The sequence below is a fragment of the Tachyglossus aculeatus genome, unplaced genomic scaffold (assembly GCF_015852505.1).
Source record: "Tachyglossus aculeatus isolate mTacAcu1 unplaced genomic scaffold, mTacAcu1.pri scaffold_114_arrow_ctg1, whole genome shotgun sequence".
NCBI lineage: Eukaryota > Metazoa > Chordata > Mammalia > Monotremata > Tachyglossidae > Tachyglossus > Tachyglossus aculeatus.
In genome coordinates, this window is record NW_024044846.1 from 844,971 (window position 1) to 871,303 (window position 26,333).

General features: G+C 44.7%; 1 protein-coding gene and 2 pseudogenes across 1 annotated transcript; all 3 read right to left on the minus strand.

Moving 5' to 3' along the window:
* Positions 1-1,561: 1,561 nt before the first annotated feature.
* LOC119922602 (olfactory receptor 4P4-like) lies at positions 1,562-8,407 on the minus strand. Its single transcript, XM_038742333.1, has 2 exons — positions 8,054-8,407; positions 1,562-1,687 (listed from the first exon to the last, which is right to left on the minus strand). The coding sequence occupies exons 1-2, from the start codon at positions 8,405-8,407 to the stop codon at positions 1,562-1,564; spliced, it is 480 nt and encodes a 159-aa protein (XP_038598261.1).
* A 6,705-nt stretch (positions 8,408-15,112) lies between these two features.
* On the minus strand, positions 15,113-16,049 carry LOC119922589 (annotated as a pseudogene).
* An 8,106-nt stretch (positions 16,050-24,155) lies between these two features.
* Positions 24,156-25,411, minus strand: LOC119922590 (annotated as a pseudogene).
* Between the last annotated feature and the right edge of the window lie 922 nt (positions 25,412-26,333).

The following is a 26,333-nucleotide window of genomic DNA, read 5'->3' on the forward strand; positions in this document are numbered from 1 at the left end:
ATCAGAGACGTAAGGTAAGAGTGGGTGAGGGCAAGCTACTGAGTGCTTTAAAGTTAAGGGTAAGGAGTTTCCGTTTGATGTCCAGTGGTGGGTGATCAACTACTGAAGGTTCTTAAGGCACGGGGAGATATGGACTGAATTTGTCTTAGAAAAAATGATCCAGGCAGCAGAATTTAGTATGGTCTGGAGTGGGGAGAGACAAGGCAAGGAGGTCTTTGAGGAGGTTAATCAGTAGTCAAGCTATTGGATGAGTATAGCAACAGTTTGGATGGAGAGGAAAGGCCCATAAATGCTGTGGGCTAGAGAATGGGAGGCCATCAAGTGTTAAAAGGATGCAGATCCAAGTGCAAGGGCACAAAAGGGAAAAGGAGTAGGAAAAATGAGGGAGGCTTTGGAGGAGTTGTAATGTTAGTAAGACGTTTAAGGTGGGATGAGTCATGGTCTGTCTGATATAAAAGGGGAGGGATTTCCAGGCCAGAGAGAAGACATGAGCAAGGGAATGGCAGCAAGACAGATGGGCAGAGAAGCAGCATAGCTCAGTGGAAAGAGCACGGGCTTTGGAGTCAGAGGTCACGGGTTCAAATCCCAGCTCTGCTGTCAACTGTGTGACTTTGGGCAAGTCACTTAACTTCTCTGTGCCTCAGTTCCCTCATCTGTAAAATGGAGATTAAGACTGTGAGGCCCCACGTGGGATAGCCTGATCACCTTGTATCCCTGCAGCGCTTAAAACAGTGCTTTGCACATAGTAAGCATTTAACAAATACCATAATTATTATTATTATGACACTGAGGCACAGCAAGTAGGCTGGTGCCAAAGGAGCAAAGTATGCAGGTCAAGCAGTAACAGGAAATTAATACAGGAGTTAGTTAATACCACTAAGCATTACTTACAGTGTTACTTTTAAAAGGAAGCAATTATTACAAAATGTTATCACATAAATCTTTCCTAACTGTAGCATAATTGCATTTATTTCCTTTGTAACTATTTCAGGTTTTTTACACAAATTGAATGCTTGAGCACTGTATCCTCTTTTAAATACTATATTCTGTCTAAGAATGTTACTCCTAAGCTCTTGAATTCTCTTGAAATGATTGAGTTTAGGTAATTCAAGTTGACAACTATCAACTATTCTTTTTTCCTAGGCTGAAATTCCCTTCAGGAATAGGTCCCAGACTTGGAAAATGAAAAAAAAATCTGTTTAAAATCCAACTTCTTATTATGTCATTTTTTTTCCTGTTGCTACAAAATGTCTTTTCTCTCTTTCAATGACTGGTAATCTAGGTGACCCGAAATAGCCTTTCCTGCATGTTTTGAAATCTATTACATTGTCCTAAATTAGTAATACGGTTTGCCAATAGGTTAGCAAACCAATAGGGTAGGCAACAACATTTCAGGAAAAATAAGGGCTGACCTGCCTGGAAGTGGGAAGATAGGTAGGTCACTTCCCAAGATCTTTGCTAGTCCTTTTGAGTCTATAGCTTGGTCTGTGGCTTTTCTTTCTAAAATAGGCTGGCTCTCTGAGGCTCAAAGACATCTCAGTTCCTTTGCTTCCCTCTATTTTCATGTTGGCACAGAACCTGTTATGCTATCTGTCATGAACATTTTAACTTGAGCAGTGGCAAAGGCTGAGTTTTCACTTTCTGTTTTCTCCATGAAATAGCCAAATAGCTCACAGTGATTTCTTCTCTGCCCAGAGGGACCCTTAGGTTTGTCTTGAGTGCATCGAACATGGTCTTATGTCCTATTTCCTTTCATCCAACTTTTGTATAGCTTTTTTATTAGTTCCCAGCAGGAACATTGCCTGCAGCCTTTTCTCAGTGTGTAACTCCACAAGCCTCCTTTTCTCTTAATTGATCGATTTTCCTACTCAAAAATAGACATCATCAGATACAGTGCTTGGTGGCTTCTTTGAGATAGCATTAACTCCATCTGCTTAGCCTGGTATTAGGCTTCCACCCTGGAGTCTTCCCCCTTCTTCCCACCCAAGGAAAAAAATTAATGATTTAAGCAAAAGAGTTTTAAACCAAGTTGTATCACTACTGAGTGGTTAATTGAGAAACTTACTAATGTGTCCTTTGAAGCTTTGGTTGCCCCTTTCTCAGAGGAACAGCCAATTCCTTGTTTTAATGGTGGCATAAAAATCTCAGTTGGACACCATGTGACATTACTGGTGCTTTAAGGATGTAAATAGCGTTTTTTTATTAGGTTCTTTGGCAGTTAGAGTAGATGAAAAATTCAATGATGGACTAATGGTGTATCAGAAGCAAATTAGTAGTCTGGAAGATCCCTCTTGTCCATAGATCTCAAAGCACTGTATTTTTTATCCTAATCCTTGCTGAGGTGGATGTGTTAGATGGGCAGAGAATCTTAGAAGGGACCTTGGTTAAATCAATTTCTAAACCACCCAGGACAGATGCTTGTCTATCCTATTTAAAAAATCTCCAGGGACGGAGATTGCATTCCAGCATTTAGTCCCTTTTAAAGTCAACAAGTTTTTCTTTATGTCTAATAGAACCCTGTCGTGCTGCAATTTTGAGGTGTGGTCTCTCATTCTGTCCTCTGAGCTGGAAAACACCTAATCAGAATCTCTCTCTTAAGAATACTTTACTGAAAAATGTAGGTTACTCCATCTAGTATTAGCTATTGACTTATCTACCTATCATCATCATCATCATCATCATCATCATCAATCGTATTTATTGAGCGCTTACTGTGTGCAGAGCACTGTACTAAGCGCTTGGGAATGACAAGTTGGCAACATATACAGACAGTCCCTACACAACAGTGGGCTCACAGTCTAAAAGGGGGAGACAGAGAACAAAACCAAACATACTAACAAAATAAAATAAATTGAATAGATATGTACAAGTAAAATAAAAAAATATAGTAACAAATATGTACAAACATATATACATATATACAGGTGCTGTGGGGAAAGGAAGGAGGTAAGATGGGGGAATGGAGAGGATGGAGAGGGGGACGGGGTGGGAGGAAGGGGCTCAGTCTGGGAAGGCCTCCTGGAGGAGGTGAGCTCTCAGTAGGGCCTTGAAGGGAGGGAGAGAGCTAGCTTGGCAGATGGGCAGAGGGAGGGCATTCCAGGCCCGGGGGATGACGTGGGCCGGGGGTCGATAGCGGGACAGGTGAGAACGAGGTACGGTGAGGAGATTAGCGGCAGAGGAGCGGAGGGTGCGGGCTGGGCTGTAGAAGGAGAGAAGGGAGGTGAGGTAAGAGGGGGCGAGGTGATGGGGAGCCTTGAAGCCCAGGGTGAGGAGTTTCTGCCGGATGCGCAGATTGATTGGTAGGCACTGGAGATTTTAGAGGAGGGGAGTTACATGCCCAGAGCGTTTCTGGACAAAGACAATCCGGGCAGCAGCATGAAGTATTGATTGAAGTGGGGAGAGACACGAGGATGGGAGATCAGAGAGAAGGCTGATGCAGTAGTCCAGACGGGATAGGATGAGAGCTTGAATGAGAAGGGTAGCGGTGTGGATGGAGAGGAAAGGGCGGATCTTGGCAATGTAGCGGAGCTGAGACCGACAGGTTTTGGTGACGGCTTCGATGTGAGGGGTGAATGAGAGAGCAGAGTCAAGGATAACACCAAGGTTGCGGTCTTGTGAGACGGGAAGGATGGTAGTGCCGTCAACAGAGATGGGAAAGTCAGGGAGAGGGCAGGGTTTGGAAGGGAAGACAAGGAGTTCAGTCTTGGACATGTGGAGTTTTAGGTGGCGAGCAGACATCCAGATGGCGATGTCCTGAAGGCAGGAGGAGATGCGAGCCTTAAGAGAAGGGGAGAGAGCAGGGGTAGAGATGTAGATCTGGGTGTCATCAGCGTAGAGATGATAGTTGAAGCCGTGGGAGAGAATGAGGTCACCAAGGGAGTGCGTGTAGATCGGGAACAGAAGGGGACCAAGCACTGAAACTTGGGGAACCCCCACAGTAAGGGGATGGGAGGGGGAGGAGTAGCCTGCAAAAGAGACTGAGAATGAACGACCGGAGAGATAAGAGGAGAACAGGAGTGGACGGAGTCTGTGAAGCCAAGTTCAGATAGCGTGTTGAGGAGAAGGGGGTGGTCCACAGTGTCGAAGGCAGCTGAGAGGTCGAGGAGGATTAGTATAGAGTATGAGCCGTTGGATTTAGCAAGCAGGAGGTGATTGGTAACCTTTGAGAGGGCAGTTTCCGTGGAATGTAGGGGACGGAAGCCGGACTGGAGGGGGTCGAGGAGAGTGTTGTTGTTGAGGAATTCGAGGCATCTCGTGTAGACAACACGTTCAAGGAGTTTGGAAAGGAATGGTAGGAGGGATATGGGGCAATAACTAGAAGGTGAGGTGGGGTCAAGAGAGGGGTTTTTTTAGGATGGGAGAGACATGGGCATGTTTGAAGGCAGAGGGGAAGGAACCAGTGGAGAGTGAGCGGTTGAAGATGGAAGTTAAGGAGGGGAGAATGGATGGAGCAATAGATTTCATGAGATGAGAGGGAATGGGGTCAGAAGCACAGGTGGCCGGAGTAACACTTGAGAGGAGGGAGGAGAGCTCCTCTGAGGATACTGCTGGGAAGGATGGGAGAGTAGCAGAGAGTGTTGAGAGCCGGGGTGTTGGAGAAAGGGGGGAAATGACTTTGGGGGGTCAGACCTGATGGATTTAATTTTGTCAATGATGTAGAAGGCCAGATCGTTGGGGGTGAGGGAAGGAGGAGGGGGAGGAACCGGGGGCCTGAGAAGGGAGTTGAATGTACGGAAGAGCTGGCGGGGGCGATGGGCATGGGTGTCAATAAGGGTGGAGAAATAGTTTTGTCTGGCAGAGGAGAGGGCTGAGTTAAGGCAGGAAAGGATAAACTTGTAGTGAACGAGGTTGTCATGGTGTTTAGACTTTCGCCAGCAGCGTTCGGCAGCTCGAGAATAAGAGTGAAGGAGGCGGACAGTGGCTGTGATCCAGGGCTGTGGGTTAGTGGTACGAGAGCGTCGAAGCGAAAGGGGAGCGAGTGAGTCTAGCTGAGTAGAAAGGGTAGAGTTGAGAGCAGTAATCTCATCATCAAGACTGGGTAGAGAGGAGAGGGCGGCGAAGTGGGATATGAGGCGCTCTGAAAGATGGATGGGGTCAAGAGAGCAGAGATCTCTGTGAGGGAGTAATATGGATTTACAAGGGAAAGGAATGTGAGTGAGGATGCAGGTGAGAAGATTATGATCATATAGAGGGATTTCAGAGTTGGTGATGGTGGACACAGTGCAGCGATAGGAGATGATGAGGTCGAGGGTATGACCAAGTTGGTGAGTGGGTGAGGTGGGGTGGAGAAAGAGGTTGGCAGCATCGAGTAGAGATAGAAGGCGGGCGGCAGAGGAATCATCAGGGATATCCATGTGGATGTTGATGTCTCCGAGGATCAGAGTGGGCATGGAGAAGGAGAGAAGGAAGGTGAGGAAGGGGTCAAAGTCGTTAAAGAAGTTGGAAGTGGGGCCGGGAGGATGGTAGATTATGGCTACAATAATCTGGAGGGGGTGGTAGAGGAGAATAATGTGGGCTTCAAAGGAAGGGAAGGAAAGGGAAGGGGGAGGAGGGATAGTGCAAAAGCAACATTGGGGGGGCAAGAAGGAAACCGACACCTCCTCCTTTTCCGGTGAGTCTGGGGGAGTGGGAGAAGAAGAGGCCTCTACTGGAGAGAGCAGCAGAAGAGACCGCGTTGTCCGGAGACAGCCATGTTTCAGTTAGGGCGAGGAGGAGTAGAGAGCTGGAAAGGAATAGGTCCAGGATGAAAGGGATCTTACTTAAAACGGAGCGGGCGTTCCAGAGGCCACACTTGGCAGCAGCTGTCGAGGGAGGGGAGGGAGTGGGAAGGGTGCGAGGGGTGGGGAGGGTTTGGATTGAGATGAGTTGGCGGGGGCCAGGGCGGGGAGAGTGGGAAGTGGGGTGGCGATGGGAAAGGAGAACTGGGATGGGGTGGGGGCGGGGAGAAGGGGAGGGGGGGGGGCCGGGAGGGAGGAGTGGAGGACTGGCGCTGGTACAGAGGGATGCTTGGTAGGGGGTGAGGGGGAGTGGTCTTTGTGGGGGAGAGGGAGGGAAAAAGCTGGGTGGGAGAGGGGAAGGGGAAGGTGAGGAATGGGAATGGCAGTTGGGAGCAAGGGGATTGAAAGTTCATGGTGGGGTCAGCAGGGCGAGTGACAGTTCAGCGGGAGGTTAACAACTGAGATGCAGAAGCAATAAAACAGTAGCAATGTTATAAGTAGGCGATGGCATCACAGGGTGCAGTTAAACAATCAATTTGCTATGGCAATAATAAAATTAGAATTTTATTAGAATAAAATCAGAAATAGACACATGAAGTCAGGACACTTTTTTAAATTCACATTCTGAGACAGCAGGGAATAATATCAAATAGTGTCAGCAGTGAAAATTAGAAGGAACAAGTGAGTAGAAGGATAGGCAAAAAAAAAAAGAAATCTGCTGATGAAGGAGAGGAAAAATAAGGTGACCTGTGCTTCCTGTTGTTTCTTCTTTCTCCCAACCTTCCAGTTTAATGAATTTGGAACCTTAGGAAAATTACAGGACTAAGCTAGGCCCTTGATAGTCCTCTCGACCACTGGGGCCAACTGAGGATTAGTTCTCTTGGCATGACCCTGGGTTACCCTTCTGGCAACTCCAGAATTGATTCAATCTCTAGACTAGAGAGCAGGTGCCATGAGAGACCCATTGTTTATCTAAGTGGCTACAAACTGCGATGGGAAGATCTCCTTTTGGTACAGTGCCATAGCATCTTAGGGAACCCTGCAGTGGTCCTTGCTGGGACAATAGAACAATGGTTAAAACCATTAAAATTCCTTGGGAATCATAAAACCTGTGACCTGCAGATAGTAGGGAGTAGACAGAATTTTTTTTAAGTGCTTACTTTATGTCAGGGACTGTATTAAGCGCTGGGGTAGATACAAGCTTACCTGGTTGGACACAGTCCGTGTCCCTAATAGGGCTCACAATCATAATCTCCATTTTACAGAAGAGGTAACTGAGGCCCAGATAATAATAATGATAATGGCATTTGTTAAGTGTTTACTACATGCAAAGTACTGTTCTAGGCACTGGAGGGTATACAAGGTGATCAGGGTGTCCCCTGTGGAGCTCACAGTCTTAATCCCCATTTTACAGATGAGGTAATTGAGGGCACAAAGAAAGTAAGTGACTTGCCCAAAGTCACATAGCTGACAAGTGGCGAAGTCAGAATTGGAACCCATGACCTCTGACTCCCAAGTCCGGGCTGTTTCCAATGAGCCATGCTGCTTCTCAAAGAAGCAAAGAAGTTACATGACTTGCCCAAGGTCCCACAGCAGACAAGTGGTGGATTAAGAATTAGAACCTAGGTCCACCTAGTTTACAGGATGGTGCTCCAGCCATTAGACCATGCTGCTTTGGTGTGACCAAAGATTTAAGAGAATGTTGAAGGACATTCTTGACTGTTAGCCAGTTGTGGGAAGGGATTGTCTCTCTTTGTTGCTGAATTGTACTTCCCAAGCCCTTAGTACAGTGCTCTGCCCAGAGTAAGTGCTCAATAAAAATGATTGAATGAATTATTCGGAACGTGCGATGGAAGTCACAAGCAAGAAAACTTTTATTTCCCCAGAAAGCACCCTCCTGGACGACACCTTCCTGATGGCACTTTGCATCTCTGTATTTCTCAGCATGTAAATGAGAGGGTTGAACATAGTTACAATTATGGTATAAACAACAGCAAGTACTTTGTCTGCCATGAATGTGGTGGCTGAACCTAAGTAGATGCAGATGCAGGGTGATATGGAGAAGCAGCGTGGCTCAGTGGAAAGAGCACTTGGGAGTTGGGCTTGGGAGTCAGAGGTGATGAGTCTGAGAGGTGATGATCCCGGGTCCACCACTTAGCTGTGCGACTTTGGGCAAGTCACTTAACTTCTCTGGGCCTCAGTTAGCTCATCTGTAAAACGAGGATTAAGACTGTGAGCCTCACGTGGCACAACTTTATTACTTTGTATCTACCCCAGTGCTTAGAACAGTGCTTGGCATAAATTAAGCACTTAATAAATGTCATCATTATTATTACTTTCACATGTGAACTGCAGGTGGACAGGGCTTTGCACCGACTATTAGGGGAGCATGTTCTTAGAGAAACTAATATGACTATGTAAGAAATAAGCAACATCGCAAAGGTCAACATGGCTATCATTCCTGTATTGCCCATAACCAAGAGGACTACAAGGACTACAAAGTACTTGTTGGTGCAGGCGATTTTCAGCGGGGGATTCACATCATAAAAATAGTGATCAATCATATTGGGCCCACAGAAGGGCAACTGGAGGTTGAGGAGTAACTCAACCATGGAATGCACAAAGGCCACCACACAGGCGAGAAGCAGTATGTGTGTGCCTGCCAGCTTGTGACGACCATATACCGTCATGACAACGCAGTGGCTTGCAGATAGCCAAGAAACGATCATAAGCCATCCACACCAGGATGAAGATCTTTACACCGCCAAAGAAGTGAGAAGCAAAAATCTGGGTCATACAGCTGGGGAAGGAAATGGTCCTCCTCTCCACCATCAAGTCAGCGATGAGTTTAAGGGAGACGGTGGAGGTGTAGCAGAGATCCTCAAGGGACAAATAACTGGGAAGAAATACATCGGCGATTGATTAGGTGTCTGAACTGGCTGGTGAAGTGAATGAGCAGATTTCCCATCACAATGCCAATTATAAGTAGCAGAAACAGCCCAAAACAGATATCCTGCACTGTAGGATGTGGGGAAAGTCACAAGATAATAAATTCTGAAATATTGTTCTGGTTCTCCTCCCTTATTGACACCCATGCCCATCATCCCCGTCAGCTCTTCCGTACATTTAACTCCCTTCTCAGACCCCCTGTTCCTCCTCCTCCTCCATCCCTCACCCCCAACGATCTGGCTTCCTACTTCATTTGCAAAATTAACTCCATCTCAAGTATGAGCTCCCCAAAGTCACTCCTCCCCGTTCTCCATCCCCCCTGCTCTCAACCCTCTCCGCTACTCTCCCGTCCATCCCAGCAGTATATTCAGATGAGATTTCCTCCCTCGTCTTAAGTACTACTCCAGCCACCTGTGCTTCTGACCCCATTCCCTCTCATCTTATGAAATCTCTCGCCCCTTCCCTCCTCCCCTCTTAAACTTCCATCTTCAACCGCTCACTCTCCACTGGTTCTTTCCCCTCTGCCTTCAAACATGTCCATGTCTCCCGCATCCTAATAAAACCCTCTCTTGACCCCACCTCCCCTTCTAGTCATCGCCCTATCTGTCTCCTACCATTGCTTTCCAAGCTCCTTGAATGAGTCGTCTACACCCGCTGCCTCGAATTCCTCAACACCAACTCTCTCTTGGACCCTCTCCAATCTGGCTTCTCTCCCCTAATATCCACCGACATTGCCCTCTCTAAGGTCACCAATGACCTCTTTCTTTCCAAATCCAACGACTCCTACTCTATTCTAATCCTCCACAACCTCTCAGCTGCCTTCGACTCCGTGGACCACCCCCTTCTTCTCAACACGCTATACAACCTTGGATTCACAGACTCTGTCCTCTCCTGGTTCTCCTCTTATCTGATTGATTGATTGATTATATCTCCGGCCATTCATTCTCAGTCTCTTTGCCAGCTCCTCCTCCCCCTCCCATCCCCTTAGGGCTTCCTCAAGGGTCTGTTCTTGGTCCCCTTCTTTTCTCTATCTACACTCACTCCCTTGGTGACCTCATTCACTACCACGGCTTCAACTATCGTCTCTACGCTGATGACACGCAAATCTACATCTCTGCCCCAGCTCTCTCTCCCTCCCTTCAGGCTTGGGTCTCCTCCTGCCTTCTGGACATCTCCATCTGGATGTCTGCCCCCAATCTAAAACTCAGAATGTCCAAGACTGAATTCCTTATCTTCCCTCCCAAACCCTGCCCTCTCCCTGACTTTCCCATCACTGTTGACGGCACTACCATCCTTCCCGTCTCACAAGCCCACAACCTTGGTGTCATCCTCTACTCCGCTCTCTCGTTCATCCCTCACATCCAATCCGTCACCAAAACCTGATGGTCTCACCTCTGCAATATCGCCAAGATTCACCGTTTCTTCTCCATCCAAACTGCTACCTTACTGGTTAAATCTCTCATCCTATCTCTGGATTACTGCATCAGCCTCCTCTTTCATCTCCCATCCTCCTGTCTCTCCCCACGTCAATCTATACTTCACTCTGCTGCCCGGATCACCTTTGTGCAGAAACGCTCTGGGCATGTTACTGCCCTCCTTAAAAATCTCCAATGGCCACCAGTTAACCTACACATCAAGCAAAAACTCCACACCCTCGGCTTCAAGACTCTCCATCACCTCGCCCCCTCCTACCTCACCTCCCTTCTCTCCTTCTACAGCCCAGCCCGCACCCTCTGCTCCTCTGCCGCTAACCTCCTCACTATGCCTCGTTCTCACCTGTCCCACCGTCGAGCCCCGGCCCAGGTCCTCCCTCTGGACTGGAATGCCCTCCCTCTGCCCATCCACCAAGCTAGCTCTCTTCCTCCCTTTAAAGCCCTACTGAGAGCTCACCTCGAGGAGGCCTTCCCAGACTGAGCCCCCGTTTCCTCCCCTCCTCCCCATCCAGGCCTCTGCCCTACCTCGTTCCCCTCCCCACAGCACCTGTATATATGTTTGCACAGATTTATTACTCTATTTACTTTACTTGTACATATTTACTATTCTATTTATTTTGTTAATGATGTGCATCTAGCTTTACTTCTATTTATTCTGATAACTTGACACCTGTCCACATGTTTTGTTTTGTTGTCTGTCTCTCCCTTGTAGACTGTGAGCCCGTTGTTGGGTAGGGACCGTCTCTATATGTTGCCACCTTGTACTTCCCAAGTGCTCAGTACAGTCCTGTGCTCACAGTAAGCACTCAAGAAATACGATTGAATGAATGAATGAATGGTCTTTCTCCTGGTCCATGCTGCTGGCCTGGCTAAATTGATGAGGTCCCTCAATAAGGCCTGGGAAAACCCAAGATATAATTGAGAAAGAAAAAAATTCCTTCCTGATACGAGCCCAGGGCCACTCCCCAGTCCCTACTTTCCAGTTTCTGGTTGGGAATCTAACTGAGATTTAGAAAACAAAGTACTTTGTTCTGATTTGTCTAGAAGCTGCCCTTGGAAAAAAAAATATCTTCAAAGTTAGAAGGGCAGACTTTTAGAAACCTCTAACAGATTTTAGTACATTTTCCCTGGATTACCAATCTCTCCCTACAGTAGTGGCTCAAGAGTTTGCTCTCAAAAACCCCATGATCTCTTCGGAAATATTTCTATTGAGTGCCCAGCTAAGAGTTCAGCAGCTTAACCTTCAGTCTGTCTCTGCACTTTAGGTGTTCTAACATAAGGAGGATATTCCTCTATACAACTCACCCGTTTCACCCTTGTGTAGTGTCTGTCCTTCAGTGGAATAGTTGGACATATTTTTTTCTCCTCCCATTACAAGAGTTATTTAAAGGGGATTCCGTTTAAAGTTTGGGCACCTAACAATGAACCAAGCCCTGGGCCTCTCAAGATTAGCCTTGTGACCCCATGAGTAAAGTTTGCAAAACAAACTACAGTCACATTGTGTTTTATCTTATCTCTTATCTCTCTTATCCTTATCTCTTACCTCTTATCTCTCTGTTCATGCTCAGTCTCCTTTGCGGGCTCCTCCTCCCCCTCCCATGCCCACCAGCTCCTCATGGTTCAGAGGCCAACAGTCCCAACCACAGCAACTTCCATAGCCTTCCCGATATTCTAAAATTTGTGGAAGAATTGGTGTTGGTGTGTGAGTCATTTCTGGTCTGACTGGCCCAGAGCAGAACAGGAGAGAAGCCCCCAGCATCATCGTAATCATCATCGCCACCAGTAGTATTTATTGAATGTTTGCTGTGCGCAGAGCGGTGTTCTAAGTGCTTGGGAAAATACAATACTTCAGACACAATAGAGTAAACATAGTACCTGCCCTTAATGAACGTACAGACTATGAGAAGGAGTGAGACACTAATATAAATAGATAATTTATAATGTATAATTTATAGACATATAAATATATATATTTATATATTATAAATATATACAATTTACAGGACCCAGGGCGGTGGGGGGCTGGGCCGGGATGGAAGGGCAGCCGACGAGGAAGTGGCTGTGCAGGGCGAGGAGGAGCTGAGCCTGGAGGAGTTGGAGCGGACAGCCGAGGGGACCAAGGGGCGCCTGCACATCCGGGGTCCACGCTGGCTCAGGCCGGGGCTTACCAGTGTGTTGTGGATAACGGGGTCCCCCCATATATGCAAAATATATATAATAAAATATATACAAAATATACAATATATACAAAATATATACAATATTTTGGGGCTGGGAGTGGGGTGAATATCAAATGCCCAGAGGTCTCAGATCCAAATGCTTAGACAATGCAGAAGGGAGAGTCGGGGAAAGAGGATTTAACCAGGGAAGGCCTCTTGAAGGAAATGTGACCTCAATAATGCTTTGAAGGTGAAGAGAGTGATGGTCTGGATAATTTGGAGTGGGGAGGGAGTTCCAAACTCAGGGATGGGTTGGGGAGATGTGGGAAAGGGGATGGATATGGGATAGACAAGATCAGGATGCAATGAGTAAACTGGCACTAGACTATATCTAATCTGATGATCTCGTACCTACTCCAGTGCTTTGTATAGTGCTTGGCACATAGTGAGTGTGTAACAAAATACCAATATTATTATTACTGAACTCCTTAAGCTATAGGGCACAGGATGGTCTGGTTCAATCTTACAGAGGTTTGAGCCCGCATGTCTTGCCAGTAACACTTGGATAGTATTAAAGGAGCCTTCAGTGTGGTCCCATTATGAAAAGGAGTGAATGGCCAACCCTCCTTATAAAGACTAAGAGCAATACTGTTCCAGCTTCCAAACTGCTGGCCCTAGCTAGAGGCCTGGGGGCATTTTCGTGGTGGAGGAGAGGGGAGGACATGAACTGGGCCCCGAGAAGACACAGTTGTCAAAGTAGAGTTCCTAACTACACCAAAAGGAGAAGAGATAAGTGGCTTGAGGCAAGACAACCCAGATCTCCTCCCTCCTCTCAAGTGCTACTCCGGTCACCTGTGCTTCTGACCCCATTCCCTCTCATCTTATGAAATCTCTTGCTCCGTCCCTTCTCCCCTCCTTAACTTCCATCTTCAACTGCTCACTCTTCACTGGTTCCTTCCCCTCTGCCTTCAAACATGCCCACGTCACTCCCATCCTAAAAAAAAACCCTCTCTTGACCCCACCTCCCCTTCTAGTTATCGCCCTATCTTCCTGCTACCATTCCTTTCCAAACTCCATGAACAAGTCGTCTACACACGCTGTCTCGAATTCCTCAATGCCAACTCTCTCCTCGACCCCCTCCAATTTGGCTTCTGTCCCCTACATTCCACTGAAACTGCCCTCCCAAAGGTCACCAAAGACTTTCTGCTTGCCAAATCCAACGGCTCCTACTCTATCCTAATCCTCCTCGACCTCTCAGCTGCCTTCGACACTGTGGACCACCCCCTTCTCGTCAACACACTATTCAACCTTGGCTTCACAGACTCTGTCCGCTCCTGGCTCTCCTCTTATCTCTCAGGCCGTTCACTCTGACTCATTTGCGGGCTCCTCCTCCCCCTCCCGTCCCTTTACTATAGGGGTTCCTCAGGGGTCAGTTCTTGGTCCCCTTCTGTTCTCAATCTACACTCACTCCCTTGGTAAACTCATTCACTCCCACGGCTTCAACTATCATCTCTACGTTGATGACACCCAAATCTACATCTCTGCCCCTGCTCTCTCTCCCTCCCTTCAGGCTCGTATCTCTATCTCCTCCTGCCTTCAGAACATCACCATCTGGATGTCTGCCCGCCATCTAAAATGCAACATGTCCAAGACTGAACTCCTTATCTTCCCTCCCAAACCCTGCCCTCTCCCTGACTTTCCCATCACAGTTGATGGCACTACCATCCTTTCCGTCTCACAAGCCCGCAACCTTGGTGCCATCCTCGACTCCGCTCTCTCGTTCACCCCTCACATCCAATCCGTCACCAAAACCTGCTGGTCTCACCTCCGCAATATCGCCAAGATCCGCCCTTTCTTCTCCATCCAAACTGCTACCTTACTGGTTAAATATCTCATCCTATCCCTACTGGATTACTGCACCAGCTTCCTCTTTCATCTCCCATCCTCCTGTCTCTCCCCACTTCAGGCTATACTTCACCCTGCTGCCCAGATCATCTCTGTGTAGAAACACTCCTGGCATGTTACTGCCCTCCTTAAAAATCTCCAATGATCACCAACCTATGCATCAAGCAAAAACTCCTCACACTCGGCTTCAAGGCTATCCATCACCTCGCCCCCTCCTACCTCACCTCCCTTCTCTCCTTCTAGAGCCCAGCCCACACCCTCTGCTCCTCTGCCACTAATCTCCTCACCGTGCCTCTTTCTCGCCTGTCCCGCCTTCGACCCCTGGCCCACGTCATCCCCCTGGCCTGGAATGTCCTCCCTCCTTACATCCGACAAGCTAGCTCTCTTGCTCCCTTCAAAGCTCTACTGAGAGCTCACCTCATCCAGGAGGCCTTCCCAGACTGAGCCCCATCCTTCCTCTCCCCCTCCTCCCCCTCCCCGTCCCCCCCTCCTTACCTCCTTCCCCTCACCACAGCACCTGTACATATGTATATATGTTTGTATGTATTTATTACTCTATTCATTTATTCATTTTATTTGTACATATTTATTCTGTTTATTTTATTTTGTTAATATATTTTACTTTGTTGCCTGTCTCCCCTTTCTAGCCTGTGAGCCCGCTGTTGGGTAGGGACCGTCTCTATATGTTCCCAACTTGTACTTCCCAAGCGCTTAGTACAGTGCTCTGCACACAGTAGACGTTCAATAAATACGATTGAATGAATGAATGAATGAACAACCCAGCCTCCATTCAGATATTTGATTTTATTTATTATTCCCCCTTTATCTGGGCCCAAAATGAACCCAGACTTTTATGTCCATACCCCAGATAATATGGACCCGACAAACAATTCCTGTCCCCTTCTCAGTCTCCCTCTTGTCACCCAAACATTTGCATAAATGAAAGAATTCATTTCACCTTCTTGCTCCACAGCTTCTTCATGGCATTTTTCACCTCTGCTCTTCTCACAGTGTAGATGATGGTTTCAACATGGGTCTGACAATAATGTAAATTATGGCCATCGACCTGTCCACAGGAAGAGTGCACACGGGTCTCAAGTACATGAAAGTACATGGAAAGAGGAAAAAAACAACTACGACAATGTGGGAAACACAGGTAGAGAGAGCTTTCCGTCTCCCTGCAGAACTGTGAGTCCTCAGGGAGCTCCAGATGACGATGTAAGACAAGGCCAGTAGAAGAAGACTTAATGTACACATTGCCCCACTGTTGGCCACGACCATCAGGCCGCAGATCTGGGTGTCAGTGCAAGCAAGCTTCAACAAAGGGAACAAGTCACAGGTGAAGTGGTCGATCACGTTGGGGCCACAGAATGGCAATTGGACCATGAAGAGGAGCTGGATAGTTGCGTGAAGGAAGCCCCCTGTCCAGGCCACTCCCACCAGCAGGTCACACATGCGCACTGTCTCATGATGACAATGTAGTGAAGGAGCTTCCAGATGACCACATAGAGGTCGTAGACCATTGCCATGAGGCGGACCATCTCGGCACCGGCGAACAAATGACCTGCACATAGCTGCAACATGCAGTAATTGAAGGAGATCATTTTCCTTTCCTGCAGCAAATCTATAATCATCTTGGGATCCACACAGGATGTATAGCAGGTATCTATGAAGGACAAATAAGCCAGAAAATAGTACATGGGGTTGGCCAGAGTTTGACTAGCCTTTATGGCTATGACAATGAGCCGATTCCCCATCTCAGTGACTAGAGAGGATAAGAGGAAAATGACAAAGAATGTTCTCTGAATCTCCGGACTTTGGGTAAAACCCAGGAGGATGAATTCGGTCACATTAGTTTTTTTCTCCATCTTTTCCATGAAGGACATGGGTTAGAGTTGGTTTATCAGGAAAGAAAATAAAAATCTAATCCATATTGGGATCATAATACCAAAGAAGAAGACATATGAAGGTTCTCTATTGTTGAATTTTTGACAGATTTCAAGAAAGATTACTCTAAAAGGGACCTCCAGGTTTCAACTCTTCTAATCGCAGTCACATAGCAGCACTGACTGAGTATTTAAGTATCAGCTCTATTCAGAAGACAAGGGAGGAGAAAACTCACTTCTTGTCCTTGAAGAGTTTTCCTTCTAACAAGGAGGTACTACAAATATAAAAAATTACGAATGTGCATTACAGTAAAACTTCACATGAACTGGATCCTTTATATGGAACTCGCTAAGTACTTACTATGTTCTGAGATACAAGTTAATCAGGTTCATTCATTCATTCAATCGTATTTATTGAGCACTTACTGTGTGCAGAGCATTGTACTAAGCGCTTGGGAAGTACAAGTTGGCAACATATAGAGATGGTCCCTACCCAACAACGGGCTCACAGTCTAGAAGGGGGAGACAGACAACAACAAAAAAAATTAACAAAATAAAATAAATAGAATAGTAAATATGTACAAGTAAAATAAATAGAGTAATAAATCTGTACAAACATATATACAGGTGCTGTGGGGAGGGGAAGGAGGTAGGGCGGGGGGGATGGAGAGGGGGAGAGGAAGGAGGGGGCTCAGTCTGGGAAGGCCTCCTTGACACAGTCCATGTCCCAAAAGTGGCTCATGGTCTTAATCCTCATTTTATCAATGGGGTACCTGAGATACAGAGAAGTGAAGTGACTTACCCTAAGTCACATAGCAGGCAAGTGGTGGAGCCAGTATTAGAACCCAGGTCTTTCTGACTCCCATACTCGTGCTCTATCTACTAGGCCATGCTGTGTCTCTGGTCATTCAGAGCTAAATACAATCCAGATAGTCAAAAATCCAGATAAACAATAATCTAGATGGGCTGGACTTGAAAGGCATTCCCATCACTATCTGACGGTAGGCAATCAATCAATCAAAAGTATTTGTTGAGCACCTTCCTTGTGCAGATCATTCTGCTAAATGTTTGGAACAAAATAACAGATTTCTAAAACATAATCTTCACTCTCAAGGAACTCATAGCCTAGTGGCGAATGGGGGGAGAGGGGGCGTGGTGGTCAGACACAAAGAAAATTACAGAAAAATAAGACAGAGAAAAACTAGGCATTGATCACTCAGATCATATTTATTGAGTGCTTACTGTGTACAGAGCACAATACTAAACACTTGTGAGATTATAACATAACAGAGTTGGTAGACATGTTCCTTCCCACAACGAGCTCACAATCTAGAGGATATATACATATTTGAAAAGACAGTGAACCATTTTTAAGGTGCCCAAAGACACTAGGTTCTTTAAGTAAAGGTGTATCAGAGTAGTATTTCTGTCACAGATATTTTTAGCCTTGTTTTTACTGCAACAGGGGAGAAGAAGATGGTGGCAGATGTATTTTACTAGTCTATAGAATGGCTGATGTATTTTAAAAGGGAGAGCAATCTTAGCTAAGGAAATGTTGATCCACCTCGGAAGAAACAATTACATTAATATGATAATGGACTCAGAGCTATCAAGCATGGTTCAGGGAAGTGATCTCAAAGTAATTGTTGGTTTGTGATCCGGTTGCTCCATTTTAAGATAAAGTGGGGTGGGAGAAGAACCAGAGAAGATCAACAGAGATGATCCAGGGGTGACGAAGCTTTCTTGTGAAGATAGAATTTAAGTATTTAGGTTAAAATCTAAAAGGTGGTGTGACCAAAGTCAGTAAACTAATGAAGGCTGCAGACAGAGCAAATCTAGAATTGGTAGTCATTCATTCATTCAATCATATTTATAGAACGCTTACTGCGTGCAGAGCAGTGTACTAAGCCCTTGAAAAGTACAATTCAGCAATTAAGACAATCCCTGCCGACACCGGGTTTACAGTCTACAAGCGGGGAGCAAATAACACCACATGAGGATAAGGTGACACCTTCAAAGCTTTGGGAGAACGGTTCAAACCAAATAAAACACAACATTTCATTCGGCAGTAATGAGCATTTCAACTTCACTGTACTTTGTTTTGTTTAATGATATTTTTTAAGCACTTACCATGTTCCAGGCCCTATACTGAGCACTGGCAATCTCATCAGATTGGACAAATTCATGTCCCACATGGGGCTCCGTCGTAATCTCCTTTTTAAAGATGAGGTAACTGAAGCCTAGAGAAGTGAAGCTACTTGCCCAAGGTCCCACAGCAGACATGTGGCAGAGTCAGGATTATAACACAGGTCCTCTGACTCGAGGACCATGCTCTGTCCACAGGCCAACCTACTTCTCTGTAACTGTTCACTGTAACAGGAAGAAATGCTAGTGGAAAATATTAGTAGGTTCAGGAGGTTGGAATTAATGTGTGGATGAACAGATCACAATGATTTCCTAGAGGGACATAGGGATGATGATGGAGAAAATAGGAATGTAAGAAAGTACTACCCATTTAATCTATTAATCAATCACATATTAATTGAGCACTTACGCTATGTGCAGAGCACTGTACTAAGTGCTTGGGAGAACAAAATACAACATAGTTGGTAAATACGTTCCCTGCCCAGAAGGAGTTTGTAGTCTATGCAGTGAAACAGACATTGAAATAAATAAATTCTGGGTATGTGCATAACTGCTAGGGGGCTAAAAGTGGGATAAGGAGCAGCTTGGCATAGTGGATAGAGCATAGGCTTGGGAGCCATAGGTCATGGGTTCTAATCCTGTATCTGCCACTTGTCTGCTGTGTGAACTTGGGCAAGTCACTTCACTTCTCTGGGCCTCATTTGCTTCATCTGTAAAATGGGGATTGAAACTGTGAGGCCCATATGGGAGAGGGACTATGCTGAGTGCTTACTATGTGCCAAGCACTGTTGTAAGCATTGGGGAAGATGCAAGCAAATTAGGTTAGACACATTCCCTGTCCCAAGAGGGGCTCACGGTCTCAATCCCCATTTTACAGATGAGGTAACTGTTTTACAGTTGAGGTTACCGTATGTTAGAGCCAGCCCTGGGTATATCCATTAGGACAATTAATACTAATATTCACACTTTAACAATAGAATGACAAGAGCAAAAGTGATAGCATTTGCAGTGCATTGATTTAAGACAAAGAAAAAAAATTGTGAGTTGTTTTTGAGAAATAAAAACCAAACATAAGCCAATATTCAAATCTTACATTTGCTGCATTCTGAAAGTAGATTATGTCCTGTGTCTGAGATGGTTTTTCTTTCCACTCTGACTCTCTCAGGTACTGCACAACTTCAGATTGTAATGCACCAGTCCACCTTCAGGATAGACAGTCAAGATCAGCATTCAATTCAGGCACTGACTTCAAAGAACGTTGTGTGCTAAGTGGATCTAAGTGTCTCCTGTATCCAGTTGTTCCCTGAAGGTCTGACCAGAACTTGGTATGTCTCCCTTTCCTCAGAAAACAGGGGGAAGCTTGCCCTGCCATTTGGAGTCAAAACTCTGCTAACATGGCAAGCTCAATCTGCTTTTTGTCACCATCAGCTCTCTAACCATCTCCTCACAACAGATATTTAATCTTGATCAAAGTTGTGACCTAGTTAAGAACCAATTTTCACTCCCAGAGGAATGAGTAATCTCCTCTGTTTAGAACATTGGCCAAAGTGTATCTACACTGGGTTTTGTTTTGGTCAAGTGTTGGAGGAAATGTTTATGTCCCTCCTGAATCTGCCCCTTTTGTGACTTTTTAGCTAGAGCTTAATTTGTCCCGGGTGGAAACCTGAAGCATTGAATGCCAAAACCCCTCCTTTTGTGGAAGCAGCAACCTGAGAGGAGGCAGAGCCTGGGGTTCAGGTGGAGAGGGATGGGGATGATGGATTCTTTTAGGTATAATTCACACCCAGAAGTACTTGCAGAAGGGCAGATTGTCTAGACTGGAAGTTCATGTCTTCCAACCCTGTTGTAGTATACTCTCCCAAGAGCTTAGTACAGTGCTCTGCAAAGAGTAAGCACTCAATAAATATAAGTGATTGATCCAAAATAGCAAACTTAATCATTTGGAAAATTCTGTTTAAAAAGGCAGTTATTATGAAAGAGGATATTTTAATGTTTTTAACATCTTGCTTTAAGTAGCTCAGGACACTTATTCTTGGTACTTTTTTGAGAGGCAGCAACGAGTCACCGCTATCTCCATTTTACAAGTAACTTGAGCAAGATTCTGACACTAGACCCATGAAACAAAAGTTCAAGTTTCCTCTTTCTGGTAAATGATCCTTCGTTCTGTTCTCTTTCAATTCAATAAAATCTAACTGCTATCTATCTAATATGTAGATATATAGACATATATGCAGTTGTAATTCGGACTCAAAGACCATTATGATTACGATGATTATTAGTTCACACAGCTCCTGGAAGTGAGAGAGGAATTGCTCCCATTTTTCAAGTGTAGAACTCCACGTTCTCGAGAAATACACAATAGAATCACAACTGGGATGGAAGAATCCCTAAAGCTTTACAGCTGATAACTTAGCCTCTGATGGGATATGGCCGGGATCAATAGTCAATTGACAGTGATAGCTAAGTATACACAAAAGACAGAAATGGGCAAGGATTTTCTCGAGTCCAGGCATAAGGGGACTGGAGGAGAAGAAAGTCATTCATTCATTCATTTGTATTTATTAAGCATTTACTGTGTGCAGAGCACCATGCTAAACACTTGGGAGAGCACAATATAACAGTGTCTCCCCTATGTACTTCCAGGGTGTGCATGATAAATGATTGATAATAATAATAATAATAATAATAATAATAATAATGGCATTTATTAAGCGCTTACTATGTGCAAAGCACTGTTCTAAGCACTGGGAAGGTTCAAGGTGATCAGGTTTTCCCACAGGGGGTTCACAGACTTAGTCCCCATTTTACAGTTGAGGTAACTGAGACACAGAGAAGTTAAGTGATTTGCCCAAAGTCACACAGCTGAAAAGTGGTGGAGCCAGGATTTGAACCAGTGACCTCTGACTCCAAAGCCCGGGCCCTTTCCACTGAGCCACGCTGCTTTTTATCTATGCAAATTTCCCCAAAGACATACTGGCCTTTTCATTAATCATCATCATCATCAATAATGATGGCATTTATTGAGCACTTAATATGTGCGGAGCCTGTACTAAGCGCTTGGAAGAGAAAAATGCAAAAGAGTTGGGAAAGATGTCCCTTACCCACAATGAGCTTGCCGTCCATATGGGGAGAGAGACAATAATATAAATACATAATTTATAATATATAATTTAAAAGGTACGTTCATAAGTGCTGCACTGTTATTTTCATCATCCTTGATTCACCTTTTTGAGTATTTACCAAATTTCTTCTCACCCAAGGAAGAAGTGGTCCAGACCATGTCCTCTTGATGCTAATATGAAAAGGGATGAATGAAGTAAAACAGAATCCTGTTTTGTCAGTGAAACCTCTCAAGTAAAATCTTTTGTATAAAACTAATGTCCACTGGAATGCTCCAGATTGGTTTTAACCACAGTTGATTTGATCAAGGAGGATACTTTCAGATCTATCGTCCCCATATTGGCCCTTGTGACCTCTGGGAAGACTAGTTTTAAAACAAGGCTGTGGTTGAAATTCATCCAAATTAATGCAAATTGAATAAACACTGATAAGATTAAAATACACCAGAAATATCCTGAGACATATACAATATTCAACAGGTAGCCAAGAAAGAGGTAGGTGAATGAATTTTTCTTAAATAAACTTCATGGAGGTGAAAACAATTAGTTATCTTCTGAACGAATAGAAGCACTCTCAGGTGCCCTCACAATCAGCATCTTCCCAGATGCAGATTCTCTTGGAAGGAATGTAAAGCTCAGGCTGGGGAGTACCAGAGCAGGAGTCTTGATAAAATAAGCAGTATGACATAGAGCACGGGCCTAGGAGTCAGAAGGTAATGGGATCTAATCCCGGCTCTGCCACCTGTCTGTTGTGTGACTTTGGGCAAGTCTATTAACTTCTCTGTGCCTCAGTTACCTCATCTGTGTTTGAGACTGTGAGCCCCACGTGGGACAAGGGACGGTGTCCAACCTGATGTGCTTGAATCCATCCCAGTACTTAGCATGGTGCTTGACACATAGTAAGCACTTAATAAATACCACAATTATCATTATTATATAAAGGCCTGAGCTGGAGTAGAGCCTTGCACAAATGGTCAGAAGGTGTTGCTTGATGTGGAGACGAACAGGTACTCAGAGTTTATTGGGAGTGAAGAAACATGAAGAAAAATATCTGGGAAGCAGAGTGAAGTACATATTAGAGAGGATAGAACCTGATCAGCCAGAGGGAGATTTGTGGGGAGGATGATGCATCAGTCTAGCCAGGATTTCTCAGGTGTTAGGACCAGGCTGGTGGCCAATTTTGGTGAAAGAAGGGTGCAGATTTGGGAAATGTAGTAGCAGGAAAAATGTCAGGAGTTATTAGAGTGAATCTGAGAGATGGAAGAGAAAGAGGTGAGGACATTATCAAGATTGCAGGCTTCAAAGATGGGGAGGACGGTGGTGTTGCCAACTGTCATGAAAAAGGTGAATGGACGAGTGGATTGGGGAATTAAGATGAGTTCAGTTTTAGATATGTTGAGTTTAAGATAGCAGCTGGTCTTCCATGTGAATATGTGTTAGAGGCACTAATTTCCTACTACAGCCCTGTCCACTCACTTTGCTCCTCTAATACCAACCTTCTCACTGTACTTCAACCTCACCTATTTAGCCACTAACCTCTGGCTCAAATCATCTCTCTGGCTGGCCTGAAAATCTGACAGACCACCGGGCTCTACACCTTCAAAGCCTTGCTAAAATTGAAACTCTTTAAAGAGGTCTTCCCCAACTAAGCGCTCATTTCCCCTGTATCCTCTCCTTTCTGTTTTGCTCTTGCACTTATATTTGTACGCTTTAAGCACATGATTTTCACCATACCCTCAGCTCACAATACTTATGTACATATCATATTTTATTTTAATACCTGTCTCCCTCTCTCAGCCTTTAAACCCCTGTGGGCAGGGAACACTTCTACCAAATCTATGGTATTGTACTCTCCCAAGCGCTTAGTGCTCTGCACACAATAAGCACTCAAAATATATCATTGATTGATTGATCGATTGATTAATTGAAATACACTTTGGGCCTCCACACTTAAAAGGGGATGTGGAACATTTGAAAAGTTGAGAAGAGTGGCATAAAGCCATAGGTTCTGGAACCAAAACGCCCATGAGGAAAGACTAAGGAACTAGGATTATTCAGACGGGAGAACAATGAGGTGAGTTAATTATTTTCTTCAAATATGTGAATGGCTCCTACATGCAGGTTGATGATTAATTGTTCTTGATATCCACTGAGAAAAGAATACGATGATAGGCCTCAAAGACATCCTAAGAAATTTAAATTGCTTTTGAAAAAGAATTTCCTGACAGTGAGAGCCACTAGGCAGAATAATAGTGTGCTGACTGAGAATTCTTCCCTAATATTTTCCAGAGGCATAGATACTATGACTTGGGAGTCAGAGGTCATGGGTTTTAATCCTGCCTCCACCGCTTGTCAGCAGTGTGACTTTGGGCAAGTCACTTAACTTCTCTGTGCCTCAGTTACTTCAGCTGTAAAATGGGGATTGAGACTGTGAGCTCCACGTGGGACAACCTTATTACCTTGTATCTACCTCAGCGCTTAGAACAGTGCTTTACACATAGTAGGCACTTAACAAATACCATCATTATTATTAATATTATCCCCAGTTTATTTTGGTAATGTACATAGGCAGGGGGAAAGATGATATTTTTATGGTATTTGTTAAGTACTTACTATATTCTTACTATTGTACTCTCCCAAGTACTTAGTACAGTGCTCTGCACACAGTAAGCGTTCAATAAATGCAATTGAATGAATGATTCTGTTGCTCTTTTTGTCCTCTGTATGAATAAACTTATTTTGACTCTGGGTTCTTCACAACCCCATTTGCTTATATCCATCCCAGTGCCTAGTACAGTGCCTTGCACATAGCAAGTGCTTAACAAATACTATTATTATTATGTCAATTTAAAGTGGCTTTCCTCCTCCAGAACTTCTTCATAGCATTTTTTTACCTCTGTATTTCTCAGAGTGTTGATTAAGGGATTCAGCACGGGGGTGATAATAGTACAGAATGTAGTCACTGATTTGTCTATGGAGCAGGTGCACACAGGCCTCATGTACATGAAAATGCAGGGACAAAGAATAAGAGCACCACAGTGATATGGGAGCTGCAGATCGAGAGGGCTTTGTGCCTCTTTTCCAAACTGAGGGATTTCAGGTAGCGCAGGATAACTGCACAGGAGAGGAGTAGCAAGAGAAAGATGATCACACAGATGGCCCTGCAATTGGCAGCCACTGATAGGCAATGACATAGGTATTGGTAAAGGTGAGTTCCAATGCCCTACCTCCTTCCCCTCCCCATAGCACCTGTATATATGTTTGTACAGATTTATTACTCTATTTATTTTACTTGTACATAGTTACTATTCTATTTATTTTGTTAATTATGTGCATCTAGCTTTGTTTCTATTTATTCTGATGACTTGACACCTGTCCACATGTTTTGTTTTGTTGTCTGTCTCTCCCTTCTAGACTGTAAGCCCGTAGTTGGGTAGGGACTGTCTCTATATGTTGCCAACTTGTACTTCCCAAGCGCCTAGTACAGTGCTCTGCACAAAGTAAGTGCTCAATAAATACGATTGAATGAATGAATGAATGAATGAATGAACAGGGGGTACTTGTCACAGATAAAGTCGTCGAAGACATTGGGGCCACAGAAAGACAACCAGAACATAAAGAGAAGTTGTGCCATTGAGTGCCAAAGGCCTCCTAACCAAATCAATGCCACCATCAGTCCTCAAGTCCACCGATTCATGATGGTCATATAATGCAGAGGTTTACAAATAGCCACGTAGGAGTCATGAAACATGACCACCAGAGCAAAGACCTCGGCACTTCCAAGTAAGTGTTTCACAAAGAGCTGGGTCATACAGCCTATGAAGGAGATGGTTTTCTTCTCATAGAGTAAATCTACAATCATCTTGGGGCCTGTGGCAGTAGAATAAAAGGCATCCATCAAAGACAAGTAGGTATTGAAAAAGTACAAAGGGGGAGCATAGATTTTGGCTAGCTATTACTGTTTACCAAAATGAGCAGGTTCCCCAATATAGTCACCATGTAGATGATGAAAAAAACTACAAATAACACTTTCTGCACCTCCGGATTCTGGGAAACTCCCTGGAGAATGAATTCAACCACGTTGTTTTTATATTCCATCTCTTCCTGTGGAGCAGGTCAGCTCCAACGTGAGAGCCGTTTTACCTGCAAATACAATGAATATTACAAATGAGGAAGTCTTAGATACAAGCGGAGCCACTATTTGTAGGACTTCAAAGGTTCCATTTCTATTATCTTGTTTATTCCCTGCAAACTCTGTGTGAATTAGATGGAACTCTATTTAGCTTCTTCAATTTATAAAGGGGAAAATGAGGCTTAATAATGACGATGACATTTGTTAAATGCTTACTATGTGCAAAGCGATGTTCTAGTGCTGTGGAGGATAGAAGGTGATCAGATTTTCCCACGTGGGGCTCACAGTCTTAATCTCCATTTTACAGATGAGGTAACAGAGGCACAGAGAAGTGAAGTGACTTGCCCAAAGTCACATAGCTGACATGTGGCAGGGCCAGGATTTGAACCCATGACCTCTGACTCCCAAGCCCTTGCTCTTTCCACTGAGCCGCACTGCTTCTAGTGAGGTTCAACAGCAACTCAATGGCTGAACTGGATTTAGAGGGCAAATAAAAGCCAGATTAAAGCTGGGACCTAGTGCAATGTCCTTGCTACATGATTGAATTCATTTTCAGATAGCCAGCTCAGTCAAGACAATGAAGCTTTCCTGTCTCTGGCCAAGAGGAAGAAAAAAATTTCCAAAAGGTAATGCATGAAACTTTGACTTTCAACCAGATTATCTACATTGCTATTTGCCTGTCTGTTCCTTATGGACAGGGAACTTGTCTACCAATTCTGTTATATTGTAGTCTCCCAAATGCTTTGTACAGTGACAGGACACAGAAAGCACTCAATAAATATGATTGATTGGATTATAAATATAACAAATGAAATACTTGTATCTGAGGTACAAATATTCCTTGCTACGTTGCTCTAGTATTGTCATTAAACAATTCCTGAATGCTGA